This window comes from Euphorbia lathyris, chromosome 7 (genome assembly GCF_963576675.1).
Source record: "Euphorbia lathyris chromosome 7, ddEupLath1.1, whole genome shotgun sequence".
NCBI lineage: Eukaryota > Viridiplantae > Streptophyta > Magnoliopsida > Malpighiales > Euphorbiaceae > Euphorbia > Euphorbia lathyris.
Window position 1 is genome coordinate 8,926,833 of NC_088916.1, and position 22,703 is coordinate 8,949,535.

At 36.5% G+C, this 22,703-nt stretch overlaps 1 protein-coding gene across 1 annotated transcript; it reads right to left on the bottom strand.

Moving 5' to 3' along the window:
• Positions 1-288: 288 nt before the first annotated feature.
• Positions 289-1,161, bottom strand: LOC136235988 (CDT1-like protein b). The gene is made up of 5 exons (XM_066026116.1): positions 1,138-1,161; positions 859-1,015; positions 690-780; positions 363-450; positions 289-315 (listed from the first exon to the last, which is right to left on the bottom strand). The coding sequence occupies exons 1-5, from the start codon at positions 1,159-1,161 to the stop codon at positions 289-291; spliced, it is 387 nt and encodes a 128-aa protein (XP_065882188.1).
• Positions 1,162-22,703: the final 21,542 nt, after the last annotated feature.

The following is a 22,703-nucleotide window of genomic DNA, read 5'->3' on the forward strand; positions in this document are numbered from 1 at the left end:
ACACCCCATAGCAGGTCAGCCTGCAATATCAATCAAACCAGTCACATTTTTAAACATGGTTAACGATTTTTCACAGTTTCAAGTTGCATAAAATTGAAAAAAAAAAAATTCAACTACCAACCTCTGGACATTGACTCGCTGTGCAAATATCTCCTGTATAAAACAAATATCAAGATCATAAGTGAAATAAACTTCTTTTCTTCTATTCTAAGCAGATTGTAAACAAGAAAGAAAAGGTAAGCAATTACCTCCAATATCTGTGCAAATATCTCCTGTATAAAACAAATATCAAGATCCTTCAACAGCCGCTTGTTTCTGACCAGAAGCAGGGGGTGGGTCATCGTGCGGCAGATAAGACCCACCGCTCTCTTTGTTTTTGTAGGTGTATTTGTATTTTTATATGCAGCAATCTTAAATCGTACATAATTCAAGTCTGACATTTTCTTGATGCTACACACAACCAATTAACAGGAAAAAATAATTCAAATTCTATATATATATAGCTTAATACATCAGGGTAGTTGTATTCTGTCAAATAATCCAATAGTTTCTAAATTTTGGATATATCTCATTATCTGAAAATGACCTATAAAGAGAGTTGTAAATAAGACAATCACTCATGATCATAAGCAACTCCATTTATAAATCAGCCTAAGCATGATTTTGAGACAGTAGTATGATAGACTCACCTGTATAAAGCATCTCCACTAAGTGCAAGGTTCTTGAAAATCCACTCTGGCACAAGCTTTTCAAGTACCTCAATTTGCTCCTCTACCTCATCTGCAAAAGTTAATAACTTCAACGATGATCTAATCAAATATTATTACTGGATTGGAGTCATCAAGGATTTACACGTACCTCTGTCAACAAAATGAAAATCATGGTAACTAATAGATTGGAAAATCCGATGAATTAGATAAACAAGACCAGGCAAGTCCACAGAAATATGCTCATGCGTTTCATTTGTTTGGCTCATCCTGTGTTCCTCAGCAGCTGAATCAAGGCCCTTCTCTACCTACAAAAGTTAATCAAGTCAACTAGAAATTTGTTAGGGATAATAAGGTTAACATTTCTATGAAAATTACGGACAAACTATGCTTCAAATGTGACAAAAAAAATTAAGTAAATAACTGGTACCTCTGTCAACAAAATGAAAATCATTTGTATAATTCCATCTTCGCAGAACCCAGAACCTCACAACCTGTTACTCCAATTTCTTTTATTTTTGTAGGTAAGAACCAAAATGAGCTGTTTATGTAGGTGTATTCACATTGTGTCAGGTCTTCAATTGGTAATTTGGTAGAGTCATACCTCAGCTTGATCTGTCAAACTTATCAACTTCTGATTTTTTTTTTAATTTCTTTAATTATTAAAATCTATTTATTAAAGATAAGTTCAGATTTAACCTAACTATTAAAAGGTAGATTTAATCCTAACATATAAAATACATGTTTGTAAGGTCCCATGAGTTAAATAACAGGTCAAATTTTAGATAACATATGACTAAATTAATCTTGTTTGAAAAAATTAGGGTTAAATTTTCACAACTTCATATATTAGGACTAAATATTCACTCCACCGAGATTGTTAGAGTCAAATTCGATTCATATCCCATTTATTAATTACACTAAGTGCAGTTTCTATAAAACTTTTAGAACCAATTTCACCTATTTAGTGTCCTTATTAAAATAATATTTTAACGATTTTTTAATTAAAAAAGAATTTTAAGTCCTTAACTTCGATCACAAATTTATTAATCGGATAAAGACCAAATTTAACTTTAACGTTTCAGGCGAAATGCAAATTTAGCCATAATGTATGAAATAGTGTAAATTAAACCCTAACGTTTCTAAGCAAGATCTATTTTAGCCAGACATTATCAAAAATTTGAAAAAAATGGTTTAATTGTTATTGAAATGTCACATTGTACTTTACAAACAAGTTTATTAATAAATTGAAGTAGTTTCGTATATTTTTTTGTTGGTTTTTTTATAAGTGTATTAATAACGTAGTAAATAGTTTAGACAGTTTGATAAAAAAAATTGTGATTAACTATATATATATATAGCAGATTTAGTTTTTAGCATTTTAACAGAAATTTTATAATTTTTTTAGTAATACACAAAATATTTTAGACATAATTGATATTTGAAAGTTCTGAAGTGAGAGTTAAATACCGGTCAAACCAGTTTTTTCATATGTTACAAGGCTAAATCTGCATTTTCTTTAAAATGTTGAGGTTAAATTTAATCTTTATCTCTTTATTAATTAGAACTGAAAGTTTGGTAAAGCAAAATAAAAAATTTAGAATGAAAAAATTGATAAAAAAAATTGATCACCATCGTGAAGAAACTTAAGTAAAAAATTATTATAAAATGAATTGGTAAAAAAAGTATTAGTGGTTTTTTTTCATCGGATAAGTATAATAAAGTTCGATGTCTAGAGATAGAAGTAGTCTCGGCAATAAATGTTATATTATGTGAAAATATGAAAAATCTAAATTATTACTTTTATACTAAAAAAAATTGTGATGATTTCATTTATAAATTCATTTAAGTATAGATTTTTATGTGCATATAACTTGAGAATATTATCTATCTAATATATATACTTAGAGCAAAATAATAAGTCAAATAACAACATCTTTCCTTAAATTCTGATGAATTAATATAAAATAGATTAAAATTTTGAATTAATAGCACACTAGTAAATATGGAATTATCTTACGGAATTATCTTACGATGAATTTGAATTATTCCTTAAGAATATTATCTAATTGTAAGATCAAATGCGCACATATTGTATCTATATTTCTACCCTTTTTAAATCTTTGCATTTTTTTCTTGCTTTAAACAATGTTTTCTTGCTTTAATCAAAATGGCAATGTTTCACCGTTTCTGAAATATAAGTTTGTTGATTCTTTCTTTACCTATAAATGTCGCTTCGTTCTAAGATTAATTTAAATTTATAAATTTATTTGAGATGTTATTTAATCATAAAGTATAAAAAAAATCATAGACATTTATATTTAAAAGAAAACCCAAATTTCAATTTTCATAAGAGCACAATATATTTATGAAAAAAGAAAAAGAAAAGAAGCACTAAAAGATTAACTGCAAGTTTAGAAGGCGTTTGGTTACTTGTTTTTTAGTTGTTGTTTGCATTTTGCTCCTCACCATGAGATATTGTACTATTTTGTTAGGAATAACAAGTTGTCCTCTCTCAAGAAACTTTCTTAATTAGCAGGTTTCTTTACAAATCATCTACATAAACCTGCTTTCAATTAGGTAGGTGTTAGGTGTATGGTTTTTTTATAAGAAATGGGACGATACAATAACTTGAAACCTGACATCCCAACTAGGTCGGTACCCCAAGTTCAAGCACTATAAAACCCGAAAAAAATCAATAAATAAAAAATTATAATTTCAAACAAGAGGAGGACAAAGAATCCAAAAAACAAAGAACAAAGAAACTAACGAAATCTAAAGTGACCAATATTACAAATATCATCAAACAGCATTGAATCACAAAAGGCTGGAGCCGAGTGCCACTAAGTGATGTCTGAGGAAGAAACACTGAAGCGAGCCAATGCATCCGCTACATGATTGCCTTTTCTGTAGATGTGAGTAATTACAATCGTCATTTGTGAGCACTGTTGAGGCATTTCATCCATTCTTCATGGACAGATCAAGGAACCTGTATTGATCTCGATTTCAGTTTATTAACCACAAACGTTGAGTCGGATTCAATCTATAAATTATGCCAATTTTTCTCCCAAGCCAGATCAACTGCAAAAATTATTGCTTTCAGCTCTGCTATATAGGTGAAGGTTGACGAGATAGGAAATGCATAACTTTTAGTGGATCCTGTTGAAACACCTTTCCACATGATTTTGATTTGATAAAATTATTTAACAAGAATTAAATCACCATGATAAAAATATTCCAACATATTAAATTTAATTGCTTTGATTTATTCATACTAATGTGTTTGTTCAATGTTGAATTATTCAATTCATAAGACATTAAGTTGAATGGCCTAAAGGCCCACAAGAGAAAGTCAAGCCCAAGTCAACAGATCAAAGCCTCACGGCCCAAGTAGATCAAAACTCAACTCGTACTGAGTAAAACGCAAGCCCATCAATGAGAAGGATCTAGAAGCCTTCTACCAAACTTCAAGACAAAACTGCTGAGTTGAGCGACAAGAAAGTCAGGTCATCGGCTGACCTGAACAAACTTGAAGACAAAGTATTTCTACTTTGGGTAAAATTCAGAAGACGCAGAAAGCTGTCTAGAAGACTTTACCATAAATGTGGAGACATTCTGTTTTGTCTGACGGAAAGCTGCTGAGCTCTGCCGAAGACAGAAGATACAAGAATTTGATTGGCCGAGGACGCTGAGCACGTGCTGAGTGAAAGCGACAGGAAGCCGTTTCCCTCCAACGGTTATTTCGAAATTCGAAATCACCGGTGCATCAAGTGTCACAATAAATAGGCCACTCAAACGCTTCATTCGATGCAGATCTTCAATCAAGTCGAAACGCTGACCAAATTGATATTCGAAGTTCTGTGAGAATAGCAAAGCAAATCTTACACCAATTCCAATCTTGTGTAAAAGTCTAGAGTGATCTAAATCATCTAAAGTGTCTTAGCAATTGTTGTTTAGGACAAACAAACACTTATCATTTCTAGAAGTATAGAAAGGAGAAGCTGAGTACTCGGTCATAGTACTCAGCGGTCGAAATAGGAGTGAGTAGAGGAATAGAGGAAGGTACTCTTGTATACTCAGCTTTCTATTGTAAAGGGTTTGTGCTCTACCTTTAAAGAGCTTAGTAGAGGATTCTAAAAAGCTTGGAAGGAATTCTGGGGACTGGACATAGGCGGAGAGGCCGAACCAGGATACGTCTACTGAGTAATATCTTTCTAACCCTTATCTCCTTAAATTATTGCTTGCTTTACCACTGCCTAGTTAAACGCTAAAAAGAACACAAGCTGAGTTGAGCAAACTGAGAAGCTGACTTCAGGAATAGACTCAAATGCTATCTCCTGACTCAAGGATAGATTCAGACTTAGTCACCTGTTGACTAAGCTTGTATCTAAAACTTACTCAGTTTCACCGTGCTAAAAGACTTCGAGAAAGTCTAAGCTAAAAATTAATAGTCAGCCATATGTGAAATTTTTTAAATAGTTCCTACCCCCCCCCTAAGAACTAATATTGTCACGTTACACGGGACCAACAAGTGGTATCAGAGATTTACAGCTCACTGAACAAGATATAACTATCTTGAGCTGATGCCCACAATGGCTGAGAACAGCACTCGTTTCCTCCCAGGAAATCAGACAACTCAGATTCTTCCTGAGGGACTGTCCATTACTAGGCCTCCTCTGTTCTTTGGGTCTAACTACACCTTTTGGAAGAACAGAATGAAAAACTTCATTTAGGCAACAAACATGAGTGCATGGCTTTCCATAGTCCAAGGCCCGTTTGTCCATGTTGAAACTATTGACGGACAAATGTCTGTCAAAGCTGAGGCTAAGTGGTCAGAGGATGACCTCAAGAAACTGCAAAATCATGCAGCTACTATAAACATGCTTCACTGTGCGTTAGATGCTGCAGAGTACAATAAAATCTCAGGTTGCGAGTCAGCACAGAAGATATGGAAGAATCTGGAGGTCACCTATGAAGGAACCAGTAAGGTCAAAGAATCCAAGGTGAACCAACACATGAGGCTGTACGAGCTGTTCGAGATGAATGTGTAGGAAAATAGACAAGCCAAAGCATAGCGGAATAATAAAATTTTATCTATTTTATCTATTTCCTTTTTCCAAGATCTGTTAATTGTTATTTCATATAAAGAGGGATAGAAAGTAATACCTTTATCGAAGAACTATCTACCGTTGCAAACGAAGTGCCCACAACTTGTTATTATCAACTCGTGAACCACGAACGTTTGATTCAACAGAAAAACAAAACTAATCAGTAATCAACCTTTAATAAATAGCAATCGCAATGATTGCCACTAACAGAAATCGATACGAGATCAAAGAGTGAGTAAGAAATAAAGTAAATTAGCCGAGACGACGACGGAACAATTCCTTCTCCTCTTGTTTCTTATGTTTGCCAAAATACTGAGGTTAGGGGTCTATTTATAGACTTCTGAAACCCTAATCCCAGTTGTGTTAGGAATTTAATTAATTGGAATCTTATTCTGAATAGGATTCCTAATTAGATAATTAAATAAACGCTTTAATATTATCTAAACAATAACTAATTATATTTAGATAATTATTATTAATCAAATTAATAATTAATTAATGTTAGGGATAATTAATTAGAGTTTTAATTGCATAAAACATCCAATTAATATTATCAGATAATTCTTTAGTTTAATTCATAATCATAATCTAATTATAATTATTAAACTAAATTAATATACCTAACTAATATGTAAATTTCGGCCCATGTGTCTGTGTCCCGCTAATTACGTTTTTGTCCTCCGATTCCAAGTCCCATATGCGACCCATTATGTTCTTTATTGCCACTAGCCGTATATATCCTTTGAAATTATTCATCACGATTAATTCCAACATATATATAATGGAATACCGTCGCGAGCTGTTACTAGCAGAACCTATGATATTCCCCCAGAGCAATTAAGAAGTCAGGTTGATAACTTCCGTTAACCTTTCTGCATTAGGTACAGTATAATACGATCCTTCATCAACTATATCCTGTCGGTCAATTCCTTATAACCATGGAATGTGTCAAAGTTACATATAACGAAGAGTCTGGTTTTACTTGTACAGGTTGAATTCACTCTGAAAATATAAGTTAAATGAAATGTTCATTTCTACTTTTAACTGTATCACCTTGCAAGGATTTCAGTCAATTCACTACAAGCGGCCATTTGGATATATCTCCCACTTACCGGGAGTGATGAATGCTCAATCTCACACATTAACTATTCTGTAATTACTTTGTGTGATACCCAACCCTGCTCTCACACACCCTAGGCTCTCACCTATTAGATCATGCTCGTACAGAATCAAAGTATCAGACTCCATAATCCAGAATCACTAATTAACGAATGTTTGAGTCTGAGGATTAGTTATACCTACTAATACCAATGAGATGAACAGTTGACACATTAGATAAATCAATCCATTCTGTTATCTCAAGTCGGGTCCCAATCCTAATGAACTCCTTCACCGGATCCATGTAACTGTCTAGATATCTGAATATCTAAAGCTTGTGAGATCAGCTTTCTGTCTCGACAGAAAATACTGTTACATGCAAGTCTCAACAGTAATATGCCAATCCCTATAACATATCACTTGACTTGGGTTTACTTTAAGTTTATTGGTCTATTATAAAGTACAGTCTCACTTCATGCTTGTATGAACACTTTATAACTACTTAAATAAACTTAGGGTTACTTTCTTTATGAAAGATTCTTGCCTTTATATATAGTTTCATTTTAATGCTATATATCTGATTAATCAAATGATCAAATAAACAATTTATTCATTAATGTTAATATCCTAAAACAATTGTCTTTAGGACACTAAACTCCAACATTCTCCCACTTGGACTAAAGCCAATTGTTCCTAAAACTGATACCAGAAGAACTAAGATGTCTATCGTGAGCTCTTTGTGGTAATGGCTTGGTCAACAGATCTGCAACGTTGTCCTCAGTGGGCACCTTTTCTATTCTCACATCTCCTCTGGCTATGATCTCCCTAATGAGATGATATCGCTTGAGATAATGTTTGGATGCATTATGAGACTGTGGTTCCTTTGCTTGTGCAATGGCTCCATTGTTATCACAGTACATAGTAATGGGATTCACAATGTGAGGTACCACTCCTAGTTCTGTTATGAACTTTCTAATCCAAACAGCCTCCTTTTCCGCCTCCGCAGCTGCGATGTACTCTGATTCAGTTGCCAAGAAAGCAACACTTCCTTGCTTGGAACTCTTCCAACTAACTGAACCTCCATTCAGGATAAACCGGTATCCTGATTGGGATCTATAACCATTTTCATCAGTCAGATGACTAGCATCTGAATATCCTTCATTTTCAATTCTCTTTGTCCATATACGAGGAACATGTCTTTAGTTCTTCTAAGATACTTAAGAATGTTCTTGACACCAATCCAGTGATCAAATCTCGGATTCCCTTGATATCGGCTCGTCATACTCAATGCGAACGCCACATCAGGTCTAGTGCAAAGCATAGCATACATGATCGAACCAACCGCGCTGGAGTAAGGAATTACAGCCATGCGATTCTTGTCACTATCTGTTTTAGGACATTGACTATTTGATAACTTGACACTATGGACCATTGGTAAGTTACCTCTTTTCGATTCATGCATGTCAAAACGCTTTAGGACTTTATCAATATATGTAGACTGGGATAGTCCGAGCAGTCTCTTTGATCTATCCCGATAGATCTTAATCCCTAAGATGTAGGCTGCTTCTCCCAAGTCTTTCATGGAGAAATTACTCGATAACCAAACTTTTACTGTTTGCAACATTTCAACATCGTTTCCCATAAGTAGTATATCATCAACATATAGTACTAAGAAAACGACTGAGCTCCCACTTGTCTTCTTATAAACACAAGCCTCTTCTGAGTTTTGTTCGAAACCAAATTGTTTTATGGTTTCATCAAAACATTTGTTCCAGCTTCTAGATGCTTGCTTGAGTCCATAAATGGACCTTTGAAGTTTGCAAACCTTGGTTGCATTCTTCGACGTGAAACCTTCAGGTTACATCATGTATACATCCTCAAGTAGGTTTCCATTTAGGAAAGCTGTTTTCACATCCATTTGCCAAATCTCATAACCAAAATGAGCGGCAATTGCAAGCAATATTCTGATGGATTTGAACATGGCTACTGGAGAGAAAGTCTCGTCATAGTCAACACCTTGCCTTTGACGATATCCTTTCGCTACTAACTTAGCTTTGTAGGTACTAACCTTTCCATCCATGTCTGTCTTCTTCTTGAAGATCCACCTGCACCCAATGGGTTTTATCCCTTCGGGTGGATCAACCAAAGTCAACACTTGGTTAGTATAGATGGAGTCCATTTCAGAACTCATGGCTTCAAGCCATGCTTTAGATTTTGGACTAGTAAGAGCTTCTTCATAGGTTTCGGGTTCATCGTCTAACACGGGAACCAGTTCGTCATCTCCTACTAGAAAACCATATCTAACTGGGAGTTCACGAATTCTTTGAGACCTACAAGTGTGATATGAGACTTGTGTTTCATCTAGTGAAACGGGTTCGGGTTCAACTTCTTCCGCGTTTTCAACATGTGATTCCTCTTGAACTTCCTCAAGTTCAATCACGCTTCCATTCTGTGTTTCTTCCAGAAACTCTTTCTCTAGAAACACCGCGTGTTTGGATACCATTACCTTTTGGTCATCTGGATGATAAAAGTAATATCCCATAGTTTCCTTTGGGTATCCAATGAAGAAACACTTGTCAGATTTGGGATCTAATTTATCTGACACAATATGTTTGACGTATGCTGAACATCCCAATATTCTCATGAAAGAGAAGATGGGTTTTCTACCAACGAACAGTTCGAATGGTGTGGAACTGGCGGATTTGGTTGGAACTCGGTTTAAGGTAAATAAGGTAGTTTCTAAGGCATAGCCCCAGAATGATTTTAAAAGAGAAGTGGTGCTCATTATGGATCGTACCATATCTAGTAAGGTGCGATTTCTCCTTTCTGATACACCATTGTGTTGTGGTGTATAAGGAGGTGTCCATTGTGAGGATATTCCACATTCATTTAGATAACTCATAAATTCTTCAGAAAGATATTCTCCACCTCGATCAGATCGAATTATCTTGATAGTCTTTCTTGTTTGATTCTCAACTTCATTCTTAAAGCATTTGAATTTCTCAAAAGCTTCTGACTTGTGCTTCATCAAATAGAGATAACCAGATCTGGTATGATCATCTATGAAGCTAATGAAGTATCTGAATCCTCCTCTTTCTTGGACTGACATAGGACCACATACATCTGAATGTATTAATCCTAGAGTGTCTGATACACGCTGACCTTTATTGCTAAAGGGTGTCTTTGTCATTTTTCCTTTTAAACATGACTCACATGTTCCCATTGATTCACAATCAATTGAGTCTATAAGCCCCTCTTGATGTAGTTTAAGCATGCGTCTCTGGTTTATATGGCTTAAACGACAATGCCACAAGTAAGTTGAATTATCTAATCTAAGTCTTTTGGTATCAATTGTGAAAGCAGAAACTTTGTAATTCAAAATATAAATCCCATTTAATGATATTCCTGAAAAATAGAAAATATTATTTCTATAAAATTCACAACCATTGTTCTTAATTGAAACATGAAAGCCATCATCAAATAGAGTGTCTGATAGACGTTGACCTTTATTGCTAAATGGTGTCTTTGTCATTTTTCCTTTTAAACATGACTCACATGTTCCCATTGATTCACAATCAATTGAGTCTATAAGCCCATCTTGATGTAGCTTAAGCATGTGTCTCTGGTTTATATGGCCTAAACGACAATGCCACAAGTAAGTTGAATTATCTAATCTAAGTCTTTTGGTATCAATTGTGAAAGCAGAAACTTTATCATTCAAAATATAAATCCCATTTAATGATATTCCTGAAAAATAGAAAATATTATTTCTATAAAATTCACAACCATTGTTCTTAATTGAAACATGAAAGCCATCATCAACTAGACAACTAATAGAAATAATGTTACGAGACATCTCTGGAACATACAAACAATTCCTTAATTCTATTACAAGCCCAGAGGGCAAACTCAAAACATAATCTCCAATTGCGAGGGCGGCAACTCTTGCTCCACTTCCTACTCGCAAGTTTATGTCTCCTTTCTTTAATTCCCTAGTCTGCTTTAGTTCCTGCATATTCATACAAAAATGAGATCCACACCCGGTATCTAATACCCAAGATTCAGACTGCGAAATTGAGTTAATTTCAATATAGAACATACCAGAAGTTGAAGCACCATCCTTTCCTTTCTTGAGAGAAGCTAGGTACTCCTTGCAATTTCTCCTCCAATGCCCATCTTTACCACAGAAGTGGCATTCCCCTTTGGGCTTCTTGACTTGCTTTCCTTTGGCCTGGGCTGACTTGCCTGGGATATTTAGGACTGGGAAAATTCCCTTTCCTCTTCTTTGATCCCTCAATCACAAGAGCGGGTACCACCTTATCTTTCTTCAGGTTGGGCTCAACAGTCTTGAGCATATTGGCAAGCTCTTCAAGAGGGGTGTGTAAGTCATTCATTTGGTAGTTCATGGTGAACTGTGAATAACTATCCGGGAGGGATTGAAGAAGCAAGTCTACACTTAGTTCATGATCCATCGCAAAGCCAATACTTGAAAGTTTGGTGATATAGTCAATCATCTTGACACAATGTGTCATAACAGATGTGCCCTCTTGCATCCTGCAGCGAAACAATAGTTTTGATATCTCAAAACGTTCGCACCGAGTCTGTTTTCCAAACAACTCCTTTAAGTGCATGACAATAGAATAGGCATCCATCTCCTCATGTTGCCTTTGCAGATCTGGTGTCATCGATGCAAGTATGATGCACCCGGCATGTTCATCATCAGATTTATGCTTCTGATAGGCATCAATCTCTTCAATGGGTGCATCATCAGCCGGAAGAACGGGTATCAATGTATCCATTACATACCCTATCTTTTCAAACTTCAAAACAATTTTGAGGTTACGAAACCAGTCGGCGAAGTTTGAACCATTCAACTTGTTATCGGTAAGGATATTTCTTAGATCGATTTTCGACATGATTGTTTTTAGAGTACGATTTGATAAAATTAACCTGAGAGTGAGAAAAGTGACGGATGTTATTCATTTGTTTAATTTACTTACAATTTAAATATGTTGGACTTTTATGTTTTTAAATTGCTCCCACTATTTTACCAAATTAATAACCCTCTACATTAATTCGAAGGATATTTACAATTCCTTTAGTGAGCTAGAATCCCAACTCCTGAAATTTCACCTTGAGTTTACTCAACAAGCTAGTTTCATTCATTAGGTAGATTCATGTAATCAATCACATTAAAACATGTGATTTCTAGGTTGTTGGGTTACTAACCACATTAGTAACTAATATGTGTCGTCTATCAATCCCAACCATATTGCCCATTAGGTTAGAACAACATGAGTTTACTCATCCAATTATTCTATCCTAATTTAAGCATTACCCCATATTCGTGAAAAACAATTTTTTCGATAATTCAGGTGTTACCATAAGACCCCGAGCTTGAGTTTACTCAACAACCCAAAGGCCCCCAGTACTTTCGGCTGAATTATAATATTAGGGAGGGACAACCGATTTTAATAACTTGCTTATTTACTTAACTTTTGATTAGTGAGGGATTTTATTTAAGTCTCATAATCTAACCTAGTCTTGATTTGATTTAGCACATATCAAACATTCATACATTCAACATTGACAATTATGGACATATCTCTAAGTTTATCCTGTTGAGCCAGAAACGGAATAAAGGGTCACCCTAGGGAAATACTAACTATTACATATTTCTCTTTGGGTCCTCCGTCTTCTCCTTGGCGCCTTGAATTACAACAATATTCTATTTCTAAGAAACTTCAATTTAGTTGAAGGGATTGGATGAGAGGAGAAATACAATAGAGAGTAAGAGAAGGCAGGACACGCAGGTCCTATTTAAATACCAAAAGACTAAATAACGATTATAGAGGGTCTAATATGTCCATAACGCCAAACATGCATAGACTCAATTAAACTAAATTTAATTGGTTGATTACATAAACTATTTATGTAATATTTGAGTTAATCAAATTAACAACTTAAATTGTGGTGAAGCTCTTAGCCTGTTGGTTTAGAGCTTATCTATGACTCTAGAGGTCATGGGTTCGAATTACATTGGGGTAGGGTGGGTTGAGGGTTTTTCTTTCTCTTTAATGTAATCTTCCTTTGTTTAATATAAGTGCATTGCGCACAACTTTTTTTAAAAAAAAAAATTAACAACTTAAATTAATTTTCATCCAATTTTAATTATGCATATCCTAATTAATTCGTATAATTCATTTAATGCTTTGAATTACTTATATCAAATATTTAGGTAAAACAAATTTTTAAATAAATTGATTTTGATAATCAAAACAAATTATTATATTCTGAAACATATGTATATATATATTTAAAACCGGTCTTTTAAAACACCTTTTAAAAATGGTACCATCGATTGGGCCGGACCGATTTAATCGGCCCAACCCTATGGTATAGCTGCTGCCGTAGGGCAGCAGCTAGCGGCCAGGCGCTGCTGCCTCAGCGGCAGCAGCGTCCGCCGCTACTGGTTGGTGCCGCAAGGCAGCAACCAGTCGCAATAGCGGTCGGGGTCCCTGCCTCGCGGCAGCGACCCCGAACAGCTATTGATATTTATTTTATTTTTTTTATTAAATATATATATATATATATATATATATATATATATATATATATATATATATATATATATATATAATTGTTCTAAAACAGTTTCAAAACAATTTTCATAATATTAAAACAGTTTATTTTTGAGATTTAATAAAACAAAACGTTTTAATTATCTAACTATAAAACCTTTAGGTTTTATTTAAACGATTATCAACCGAAATAATCAGGAACTATGCATAATCAGTTTTAATTAACAAGTAATCAAAACTTATTTATCGTTAGATTAATTGAACTAACCGATTAATTAATTTGTCCTAACAATAAATCTATTCAATCTGATTGAATAACCCTTTTATTTACATATATGAAATAACAGATTAACATAGGCTATGATACCAATGTATGAAAATAGACAAGCCTATGCATAGCGGAATAATAAAATTTTATCTATTTTATCTATTGCCTTTTTCCAAGATCTGTTAATTGTTCATATAAAGAGGGATAGAAAGTAATACCTTTATCGAAGAACTATCTACCGTTGCAAACGAAGTGCCCACAACTTGTTATTATCAACTCGTGAACCACGAACGTTTGATTCAACAGAAAAACAAAACTAATCAGTAATCAACCTTTAATAAATAGCAATCGCAATGATTGCCTCTAACAGGAATCGATACGAGATCAAAGATGGAGTAAGAAATAAAGTAAATTAGCCGAGATGATGACGGAACAATTCCTTCTCCTCTTGTTTCTTATGTTGGCCGAAATACTGAGGCTAGGGGTCTATTTATAGACTTCTGAAACCCTAATCCCAGTTGTGTTAGGAATTTAATTAATTGGAATCTTATTCTGAATAGGATTCCTAATTAGATAATTAAATAAACGCTTTAATATTATCTAAACAATAACTAATTATATTTAGATAATTATTATTAATCAAATTAATAAGGGTTAATTACAAAAAACTACCCTGTGGTTTGGACTTTTTGCGATGTGGTACATGTGGTATTTTTTATTACAAACGCAACCCTATGGTTGTCACCATTAGACAAATCAAGGAGACGGTCAAAATTCTGTTAAAAAGATGATGTGGCACAGGGGCAATTTGGGAAATTCGATTTTTTTTATTTTTATTTTTATTTTATTTTTTAGTTTTTTCTTTCTCTCTTTCTTCTTCTTCTTCTTCTTCTCCTCATCCTCCTCCCTTTTCTTCTTCTTCTTTCTATTTTTTTCTTTTTCTGTTTTTCTTCTAATTTTTTTTAGATTTATGGAAATTCCAGAAATTTGGAATTTCCAGATTCTGGAAATTCCAGAAATCTGAAATTTCTCGATTTGGAAATTCCAGAATTTTGGAATTTCCAGACGTGAAGACGTTCTTCACGTCTCGAAATTCCAGATTTCTAGAATTTCCCGATTTGGAAATTCCAGCCAGAAATAAAAAATTAGACGAAAAAACGAAAAAACTGAAAAGAAAAAAATAGGAAGAAGAAAAGAAGAGAGGAGGAAGAAGGAGAAGAAAAGGGAGGAGAAGAAGAAGAAGAAGAAGAAAATGAAGGAGGAGAAGAAGAAGAAGAACACGATGATGAAGGAGAGAGAAGGAGGAGAGAGAAAGAAAAAACTAAAAAATAAAAATAAAAAAATCGAATTTCCCAAATTGCCCCTGTTCCACATCATCTTTTTAACAGAATTTTGACCGTCTCCTTTATTTGTCTAACGGTGACAACCACAGTGTTGTGTTTGTAACAAAAAATATCACAGGTACCACATCAGAAAAAGTCCAAACCACATGGTAGTTTTTTGTAATTAAATTAATTAATGTTAGGGATAATTAATTAGAGTTTTAATTGCATAAAAAATCCAATTAATATTATCAGATAATTCTTTAGTTTAATTCATAATCATAATCTAATTATAATTATTAAACTAAACTAATATCTCTAATCTGCCACCAGATTTGGAAGTGGAGGAATGAGGAGATTTTTGGGAAGAATCTGTTATCATTCCTAATTTAGTTGGTTTCTTCTCGGAGAAAGTTTTAAATATTACGGATAGCTTCAAAGGAGACTCTCTTGCTAGGTTAACCCAGAAGAAGGATGTCCATCTCTTTGGTTGGAATAGGCCTAGAGAAGGGGTGGTGAAGCTAAACACGGATGGTTCCTGCCTTAAGGATGGTAAGATTGCTGCAGGAGGTGTTCTTAGGGATGATGGGGGCGCCTGGGTGTCTGGGTTTACCCAGAATCTGGGTTTGGGTTCTTCCTTCTCAGTTGAGCTTTGGGGATTTTCTCTGGCCTAAAGCTTGCCAAAAATCTGGGTTTGAAGAAGTTGACTCATCTAATGATGAAGAAATGGCCATGTTCACAAGAAAGATGAAGAAGCTGTTCCATAAGAATGACAAGTACAGCAGAAAGCCATTCAAGAAATATGACAAATACAAAGTTGAGTCAAGCGACAGCAAATACAAGAAGGAAAACTCAAAGCCTATCACATGCTTTGAATGTCATCAAACTGGTCATATCAAGTCAAGTTGTCCCACTCTGAAGAAGGACAAGAAAAGTGGGAGAAAGGAAATGGTGGCCACATGGAGCGATAGCGATGAATCATCCTCATCAGGAGCTGAAGCCACTGAGTCTGCAAACATCTGTTTCATGGCAGATGAGTCTGCTGACCCCTGTCCTTCTGAGCAAGCTGAATCATTTTGTGTATCTGACAATAAGGAACAACCAACTAAGGTAACAACTCTACCTTCCCTCAGAAATGAAATGATTAATGCCCTGAGTGATCTTTACACACTTATCAAAAAGTGTAACAAGAAGGTGCGAGCACTCAGCAGGCGATGTGATGAGATTGAGGAGGTCAAACTCAGTGACCTTCGTCATCTTCTCTAGGACAATACTAGGCAAGATGAAAATCTTAAAATCATGCATAGTTATGTCACTGAGGTCAAATCAGACTCTAAGAAGCTGAGGAAAGACATCACATCTATTCAGAACCAGCTAAAGGTTCCGAATAAGAAAAATGTCCATCACTACGCTGAGTACTCAGGTACTGGTCGGCGGAAATGGACTTCCCAACGAAATGTCCAATGTGACTTTTGTGGTAAGAAAGGCCACACTACCAAGGTGTGTTGGCATGCTCAGCACAATGGTGCTGACCTACTAATAAGGCGACCACAAAGGAAGGTCCATTGTGACTTCTGTGGTAAGACTGGCCACACTACCAACGTGTGCCGTCATAAAATGAAATATGATGTATCACCTGTTGTGCCTAACAAACAAGGACCCAAAAAGACTTGGGTACCTAAAGATAACTAGTTATATTGCAGGTCGGCCTGAGGTGTACGGAGAAGTCAAAGTTGTGGTACATTGACAGCGCATGCTCGAGGCATATGATGGGTGATGAAACTCAGTTCATCACACTTGAGCTTAATCGAGGAGGAAGCGTAAGCTTTGGAGACAACAAAAAGGGTAAGTGTTAGGCATGAAATTAACTAAGTTTAACATGATATTTATAAGGGAATTTGGGTGTTATTTATGCTATATTGCAAAGAATAAGGACTGATTAGTGTCTTTATGCAGATTAGTAAAGATAAATTCTAAACACGCTGGAAACAGTTTGTTTCGCTACTGCCAAAGAGGAGTGGAGCCTTTCTTAAGTCCAGCGGTCAAACACCAGATTATTCAATGACGGACAACGACAGATCAGAGGTGGCAGAGGCAGAGACAAAGCAGCAGGTGGAGAAGTGTTAAGGTGGCATTACTCAAAGAAGCATGATGACATGAAGTATCGACCCTTGAGTGTGCAAGGGTAAAAAAGGATCTTTAATCATTTCAGTTTATTTTGTTTTAGTATTAGTTGACTTAATTTCTGGAAGGGTACTCGTGTTGTACCAATTTTGTCCATGTCTTTCTCCTTTAAGTAGGCGTAGCAAAGGAAAGATAGGCAGTTCGGAACATTTGTAGTTTTAGAGATAGAATAGTTATTTTAGAAAGAAAGAAAAAGAGAGCTCGGATGGAGTCTCTGAAGGTTTCAAGAACGACCGATTACTCACTGCTCGATATGAGTGAGTAGTCCATTTTGAATGGGCACGGCCAGGCCGAGCCGGTAATGTAAGTTTTATGTCATTTTCAATGAATGTTTAGTATTTTGCCAATGTTGTGATTGATAAGGATTTAACTTTCATGCTTCGGCATTTATGCATGTGATAGATGGATGTTAGGACACTGCTTGCATCTTCACTGATATCTCTATTAATTTCCCAACCTCGAAGCTGACCAGTTAGATGGTTGTGTCAAGGGTTTTCTTAATCAAAAATGCAGTTTCGATCTTAATGCAAGAAAGAATGTATCTTTAGGACGCTAAAGGTTCTAGTAAATCTTAGGAACTTAAGAACACACAAAAGTTGACTTAAGCTCGCATTAAAACTGATACTTTGGCTTCATTGGCATTACCTCGTATTCATTGGAATGTTGTAAGGCTTAGCACAACCTGTTCGGCAGTGTCGAGCATGTTCTATCTTTTAAATCATTACCAAGTTATCATATCTTTTACGACATTAGACCTCTTTTATCTTAAGTAACCAACATCAAACAATCAAATTAAAAAGGAGAAACCTGTTTGACCCACACGCTGTTTAGCAACAATTTCTAATATAGATTTGAATCTCAATCCCTGTGGAGACGATACTTAACTTATCACTTTATTACTTGTATCTAGTGCACTTGCTAGAGTCTCATCAGAGGACAACAAGTTTTTGGCACCGTTGCTGGGGATTAAAGAAAATTTTGTATCTGAAATTTCTGTGAAACAGGGTGTTTTTGACCTGTTTGCTAAGGCGTGCAGGAAAAAGAAGTTCTTTACCAGTTTATACGCAGAGTTGGACCTCCTGTTTTTCCTATCGATCTCGAATTAGAGAGAATGTGTAGACGAAATATAGCGGGAGCTCGACGTGCACGACAAAGAGAACGACAAAGGGAGAGAAGAATGGCTGGAAGGGTACCACCCGAACAACCAGTTGCACCGAACCAAGAAGAAAAAGGAGAGAATAACAACCCTCCTGTTATGCAAATCAGGGATTACTCAAGACCTACGACAGAGGGACATTCATCATGTATCATGTTGCCAAACGAAGGGAACAACATGTTCGAAGTAAAAGAGTCTATGATACAGATGATCCAGGCCTCAGTACAGTTTAATGGGTTTCAATCTGAAGATCCAAATGGGCATATTCAGGAATTCATCACTCTGTGCAATACGTTTAGATCAAACAGAGGCATTTCTAATGACGTTATCAGACTAAAGTTGTTTCCTTTTTCCCTGAGGGATAAAGCAAAAACCTGGCTGCGAAATTTACAGCCGGGAACAATCACAAGTTGGGAGGAGATGGCACGAGCTTTTCTGATGAAATACTTCCCACCTCGACAAGCCATCAAACTGAGGAATGAAGTGTCTCGATTTGTACAAGACGAAGACGAGTCGTTGGCAGAAGCATGGGAAAGATACAAAGAGCTGTTAAGAAGGGTGCCAAATCATGGTATCCCTATGTGGATGCAAGTGCAGAATTTCTATAATGGCGTGACCAACATTTACAAAATCCAAATTGAATCCATTGCAAATGGTAACCCAGAAGATCTTGAGCCACAGGCTTTGTATGACCTTATAGAGAAAGTGGTAAGCATAAGTTACAACTGGCACTCTGCCAGAAGTGAAGGAAAAAGGACAGAAAATGAAGATGTTGTGTCAAAATTGACAAGCCAAGTAGAATAGCTTACTCGACAGCTGGGAAAGATAAATGTTTCTTCCATTTACAACGAACCACCATTCAATGACATTTGTGATTTTTGTGGAGGACTTTATTTTAGCATCAACTGTCCCGGAGTTAAGCAAGGAAAAGGTGCACAGGTAGAATGTGATTACGTGGGGTATAATCAGAGGAATCCACCAAATCCGTACTCCAACACGTACAATCCTGCCACAAGAAACCATCCAAATTTTGGATGGACAGGCCAACCAAACCAGCAGGAGCAACCAAGATATCAACAACAGCAAGGAGGACAATACCTTAGGCAACCTCAGCATCATTACAAGCAACCTGTGCCACCCAAGGAAGAGGTAAAGCCAGACATGAAAACAATGATGATGCAGTTCATGAAACAGACATAGGCGTCGATCAAGAATCTGGAGACACAAGTTCACCAGATAGCTGCATCCTCATCAAAAGGAAAGGGAATCATGCCAAGCAACACTGAGCCAAATCCAAAGGACGATGTCATGGCGATCACCCTAAGATCTGGTAAGCAAACTCAAACCGTTATTTCAACTGATGAAAATGCTGATTGCACAGGAATGCTCAAAGAGGCTGAAGAGGAGCAGGCACAGGATGTCCCAAATGAAGATGAAGCAAAGAAGACAGCCTGTACCAGTACATCGACTCAAGAGGAAATCGAAAGAGTATATAAGCCACCACCACCGTACGTTCCACCTGTGCCTTATCCAACGCGTCTGATCAACAAAAAGCTGGAAGAGCAGAATTCTAAAGTGTTGGACACCTTAAGGAAGCTGCACATCAACATTCCTTTCGTAGAAGCGTTGGCACAGATTCCGACATACGCAAAGTTCCTCAAAGATATCTTGACTAACAAAAAAAAGTTGGAAAACATCTCTATGATTCAACTCAACAGAGATTGTTCGTCTATACTTCAAAACAAGCAGCAGCTGCCCAAAAAGCTCAAGGATCCAGGGAGTTTCTCTATTCCTTGTTCGATTGGAAATCTAAATATTGAAAATGCACTTTGTGATCTAGGAGCTAGCATAAACCTCATGCCATACTCTGTATATGCAAAACTTGGATTAGGAGAACCTCAACCTACTCGTATGTCCATTCAGTTGGACTATCGTTCAGTATGCTATCCTAGGGGAGTAGTGGAAGATGTGTTAGTCAAAGTAGGAAAATTCATATTGCCCATTGATTTTATTATAATGGACATTGATGAAGACTTGCATGTCCCTATTATCCTAAGAAGACCATTTTTAGCCACCGGTAAAGCATTAATAGATGTAGGAGAAGGAAAATTGTTCTTAAGGATAAATGGTGAAGAAGTCATTTTTAAAATGAATGAGGCAATTAGACGTGCTAATAATCATGATGACACATGCTGTTTCTTGGATGACTTCCAGAGTCTGTCTATTTTGCAGGAATAGGATACTCTGGAAACTCTATTGGGAGAGGAGGTGAACGTATGTGAAGGAACAGGCTGTTCCATTGAATCCAACCTACCGATGCATCTGTTGGATCCTACTGTTCCCACTCATCAAGAACCACCGGAGATACCAACCGTGCCTGTATCTAAACCAGAGTTAAAACTGCTGCCTGCACACCTCGAGTATGCCTTCCTAGAACCACCCAGTGGAAGTCCAGTCATAATATCCTCAAAGTTAACCCATGATCAGAAGGGACAACTTATGGCTGTTTTGTGAAGAAACAAGGATGCAATCGTATGGAAAATTTATGATATAAAAGGCATTAGTCCAGTAGTTTGTGTCCACCGAATTTTGATGGAAAAGGAACACAAGCCATCTATCCAGCCACAACGCAGACTGAATCCCCACATGAAGGAGGTTGTGCGGAAAGAAGTAATTAAACTTCTTGATGCGGGAATTATTTACCCAATCTCAGATAGTATGTGGACCAGCCCTATTCACGTTGTACCAAAGAAGGGAGGAACAACCGTAGTCCTCAATGAGAAAGATGAGTTGGTGCCTACAAGAACAATAACAGGATGGAGAGTTTGCGTCGACTACAGAAAGCTCAACGAAGCCACAAGGAAGGATCATTTCCCCTTACCCTTTATTGATCAGATGTTGGAGCGGTTAGCTGGCTATGCATTTTATTGTTTTCTTGATGGTTATTCAGGATACAACCAGATCGCAATTCATTGCGAGGACCAGGAGAAGACAACGTTCATATGTCCGTATGGGACTTATGCTTACAGACGAATGCCATTCGGACTGTGCAACTGATGCGCCTCCCGTAATGGAGACTCACTAAGGGATAAGTGTACCCCGTCGTTATCAAGTAATAAATCTGGAAAGTCCAGGTATCGAATCCACAGGACTTATTTACCACAAGTATCGAATTACTTGGTCTCAGGTGTTATCTAGGCTTTGTGGGTTTTGAGTTTGTTTGTTTAAGTTAATCTACTCCTAGGTTGAATTACGCTACTCCTAGCTAAGTTATACTAGTTCTAACTAAGTTATTCTATGCCTAATTAAGTTAAACTACTCCTAATTAAGTTATACTACTCCTAGGTGATCTTTCACTAATGCAATTACCCGAAGGAACATGGTATGAACGATAATAATGAAGTTAGGTTATTAGGTTTATTGATTAAAAACCTAATCTAAGTCACTTGTATTCAAGGCGATTAACCCTACTTACCCTCCTGAAGTTCCTAGTGCGTGATTCCCTTGTAAGGCCGAAACTAGGTCTAAGGCTCAGCAATTTGGGCTTAATCAACTAAGAGGTCGTCAATCTCCTAGGCTCTGACTAGGTCAGATTCAGCTCACAATATGTGCCTACTAGATTTTGGGGCTTTTGAATGAGTTAAACCAATTTCATAAAGCGTAAGACAAAGATTAAACAAATAAGCATAGAACAAAATAAGAGCTAAAATATTATTAAAGATGAAGAATAATGTCACATGATACAATTAGCCTAGGATTCATAGATTGTATCAAAGAGTATAAACAAAGAAAGGTAAAAGGAGATACGAAAATCCCTTTCAAGGAACCTGTCTACTCTGCAATCGGCTTCCTAGGTCTTAAGGACGAACCTTGAATATTCCTCGAAGAACAGCTTTGAAGGAGCTTCAATGGAGGTCGATGAAGATGGAGGAGATGGAGAGGAAATTCAAGGGGAAAGCTAAAGTAATTTACAATTAATGAAAGATATCTAATTTACATTGGAAAAATCCTATTTATATGCGTGGTTCGGGCCCTTTTGATGACCTATTTCGTGTCCTTATGCAGGTGGGATGTCGTGGGACCGGTCGTGGAGTCGTGGGGGCGGAATTGGTCTTTTTGACCAATTCTCGCAGGTCTGCTCGCCGAGCAGGGCGAGCTGCTCGGCGAGCAGGCACAGCCTGCTCGGCGAGCTGGCATAAATAGGCCAGTTCGTCGAGCAGTCTTGCCCGGCACGCCTCTGCGCGGTCGCTGAATGCCGAAAGTGTGTTTTTTTTGCCCG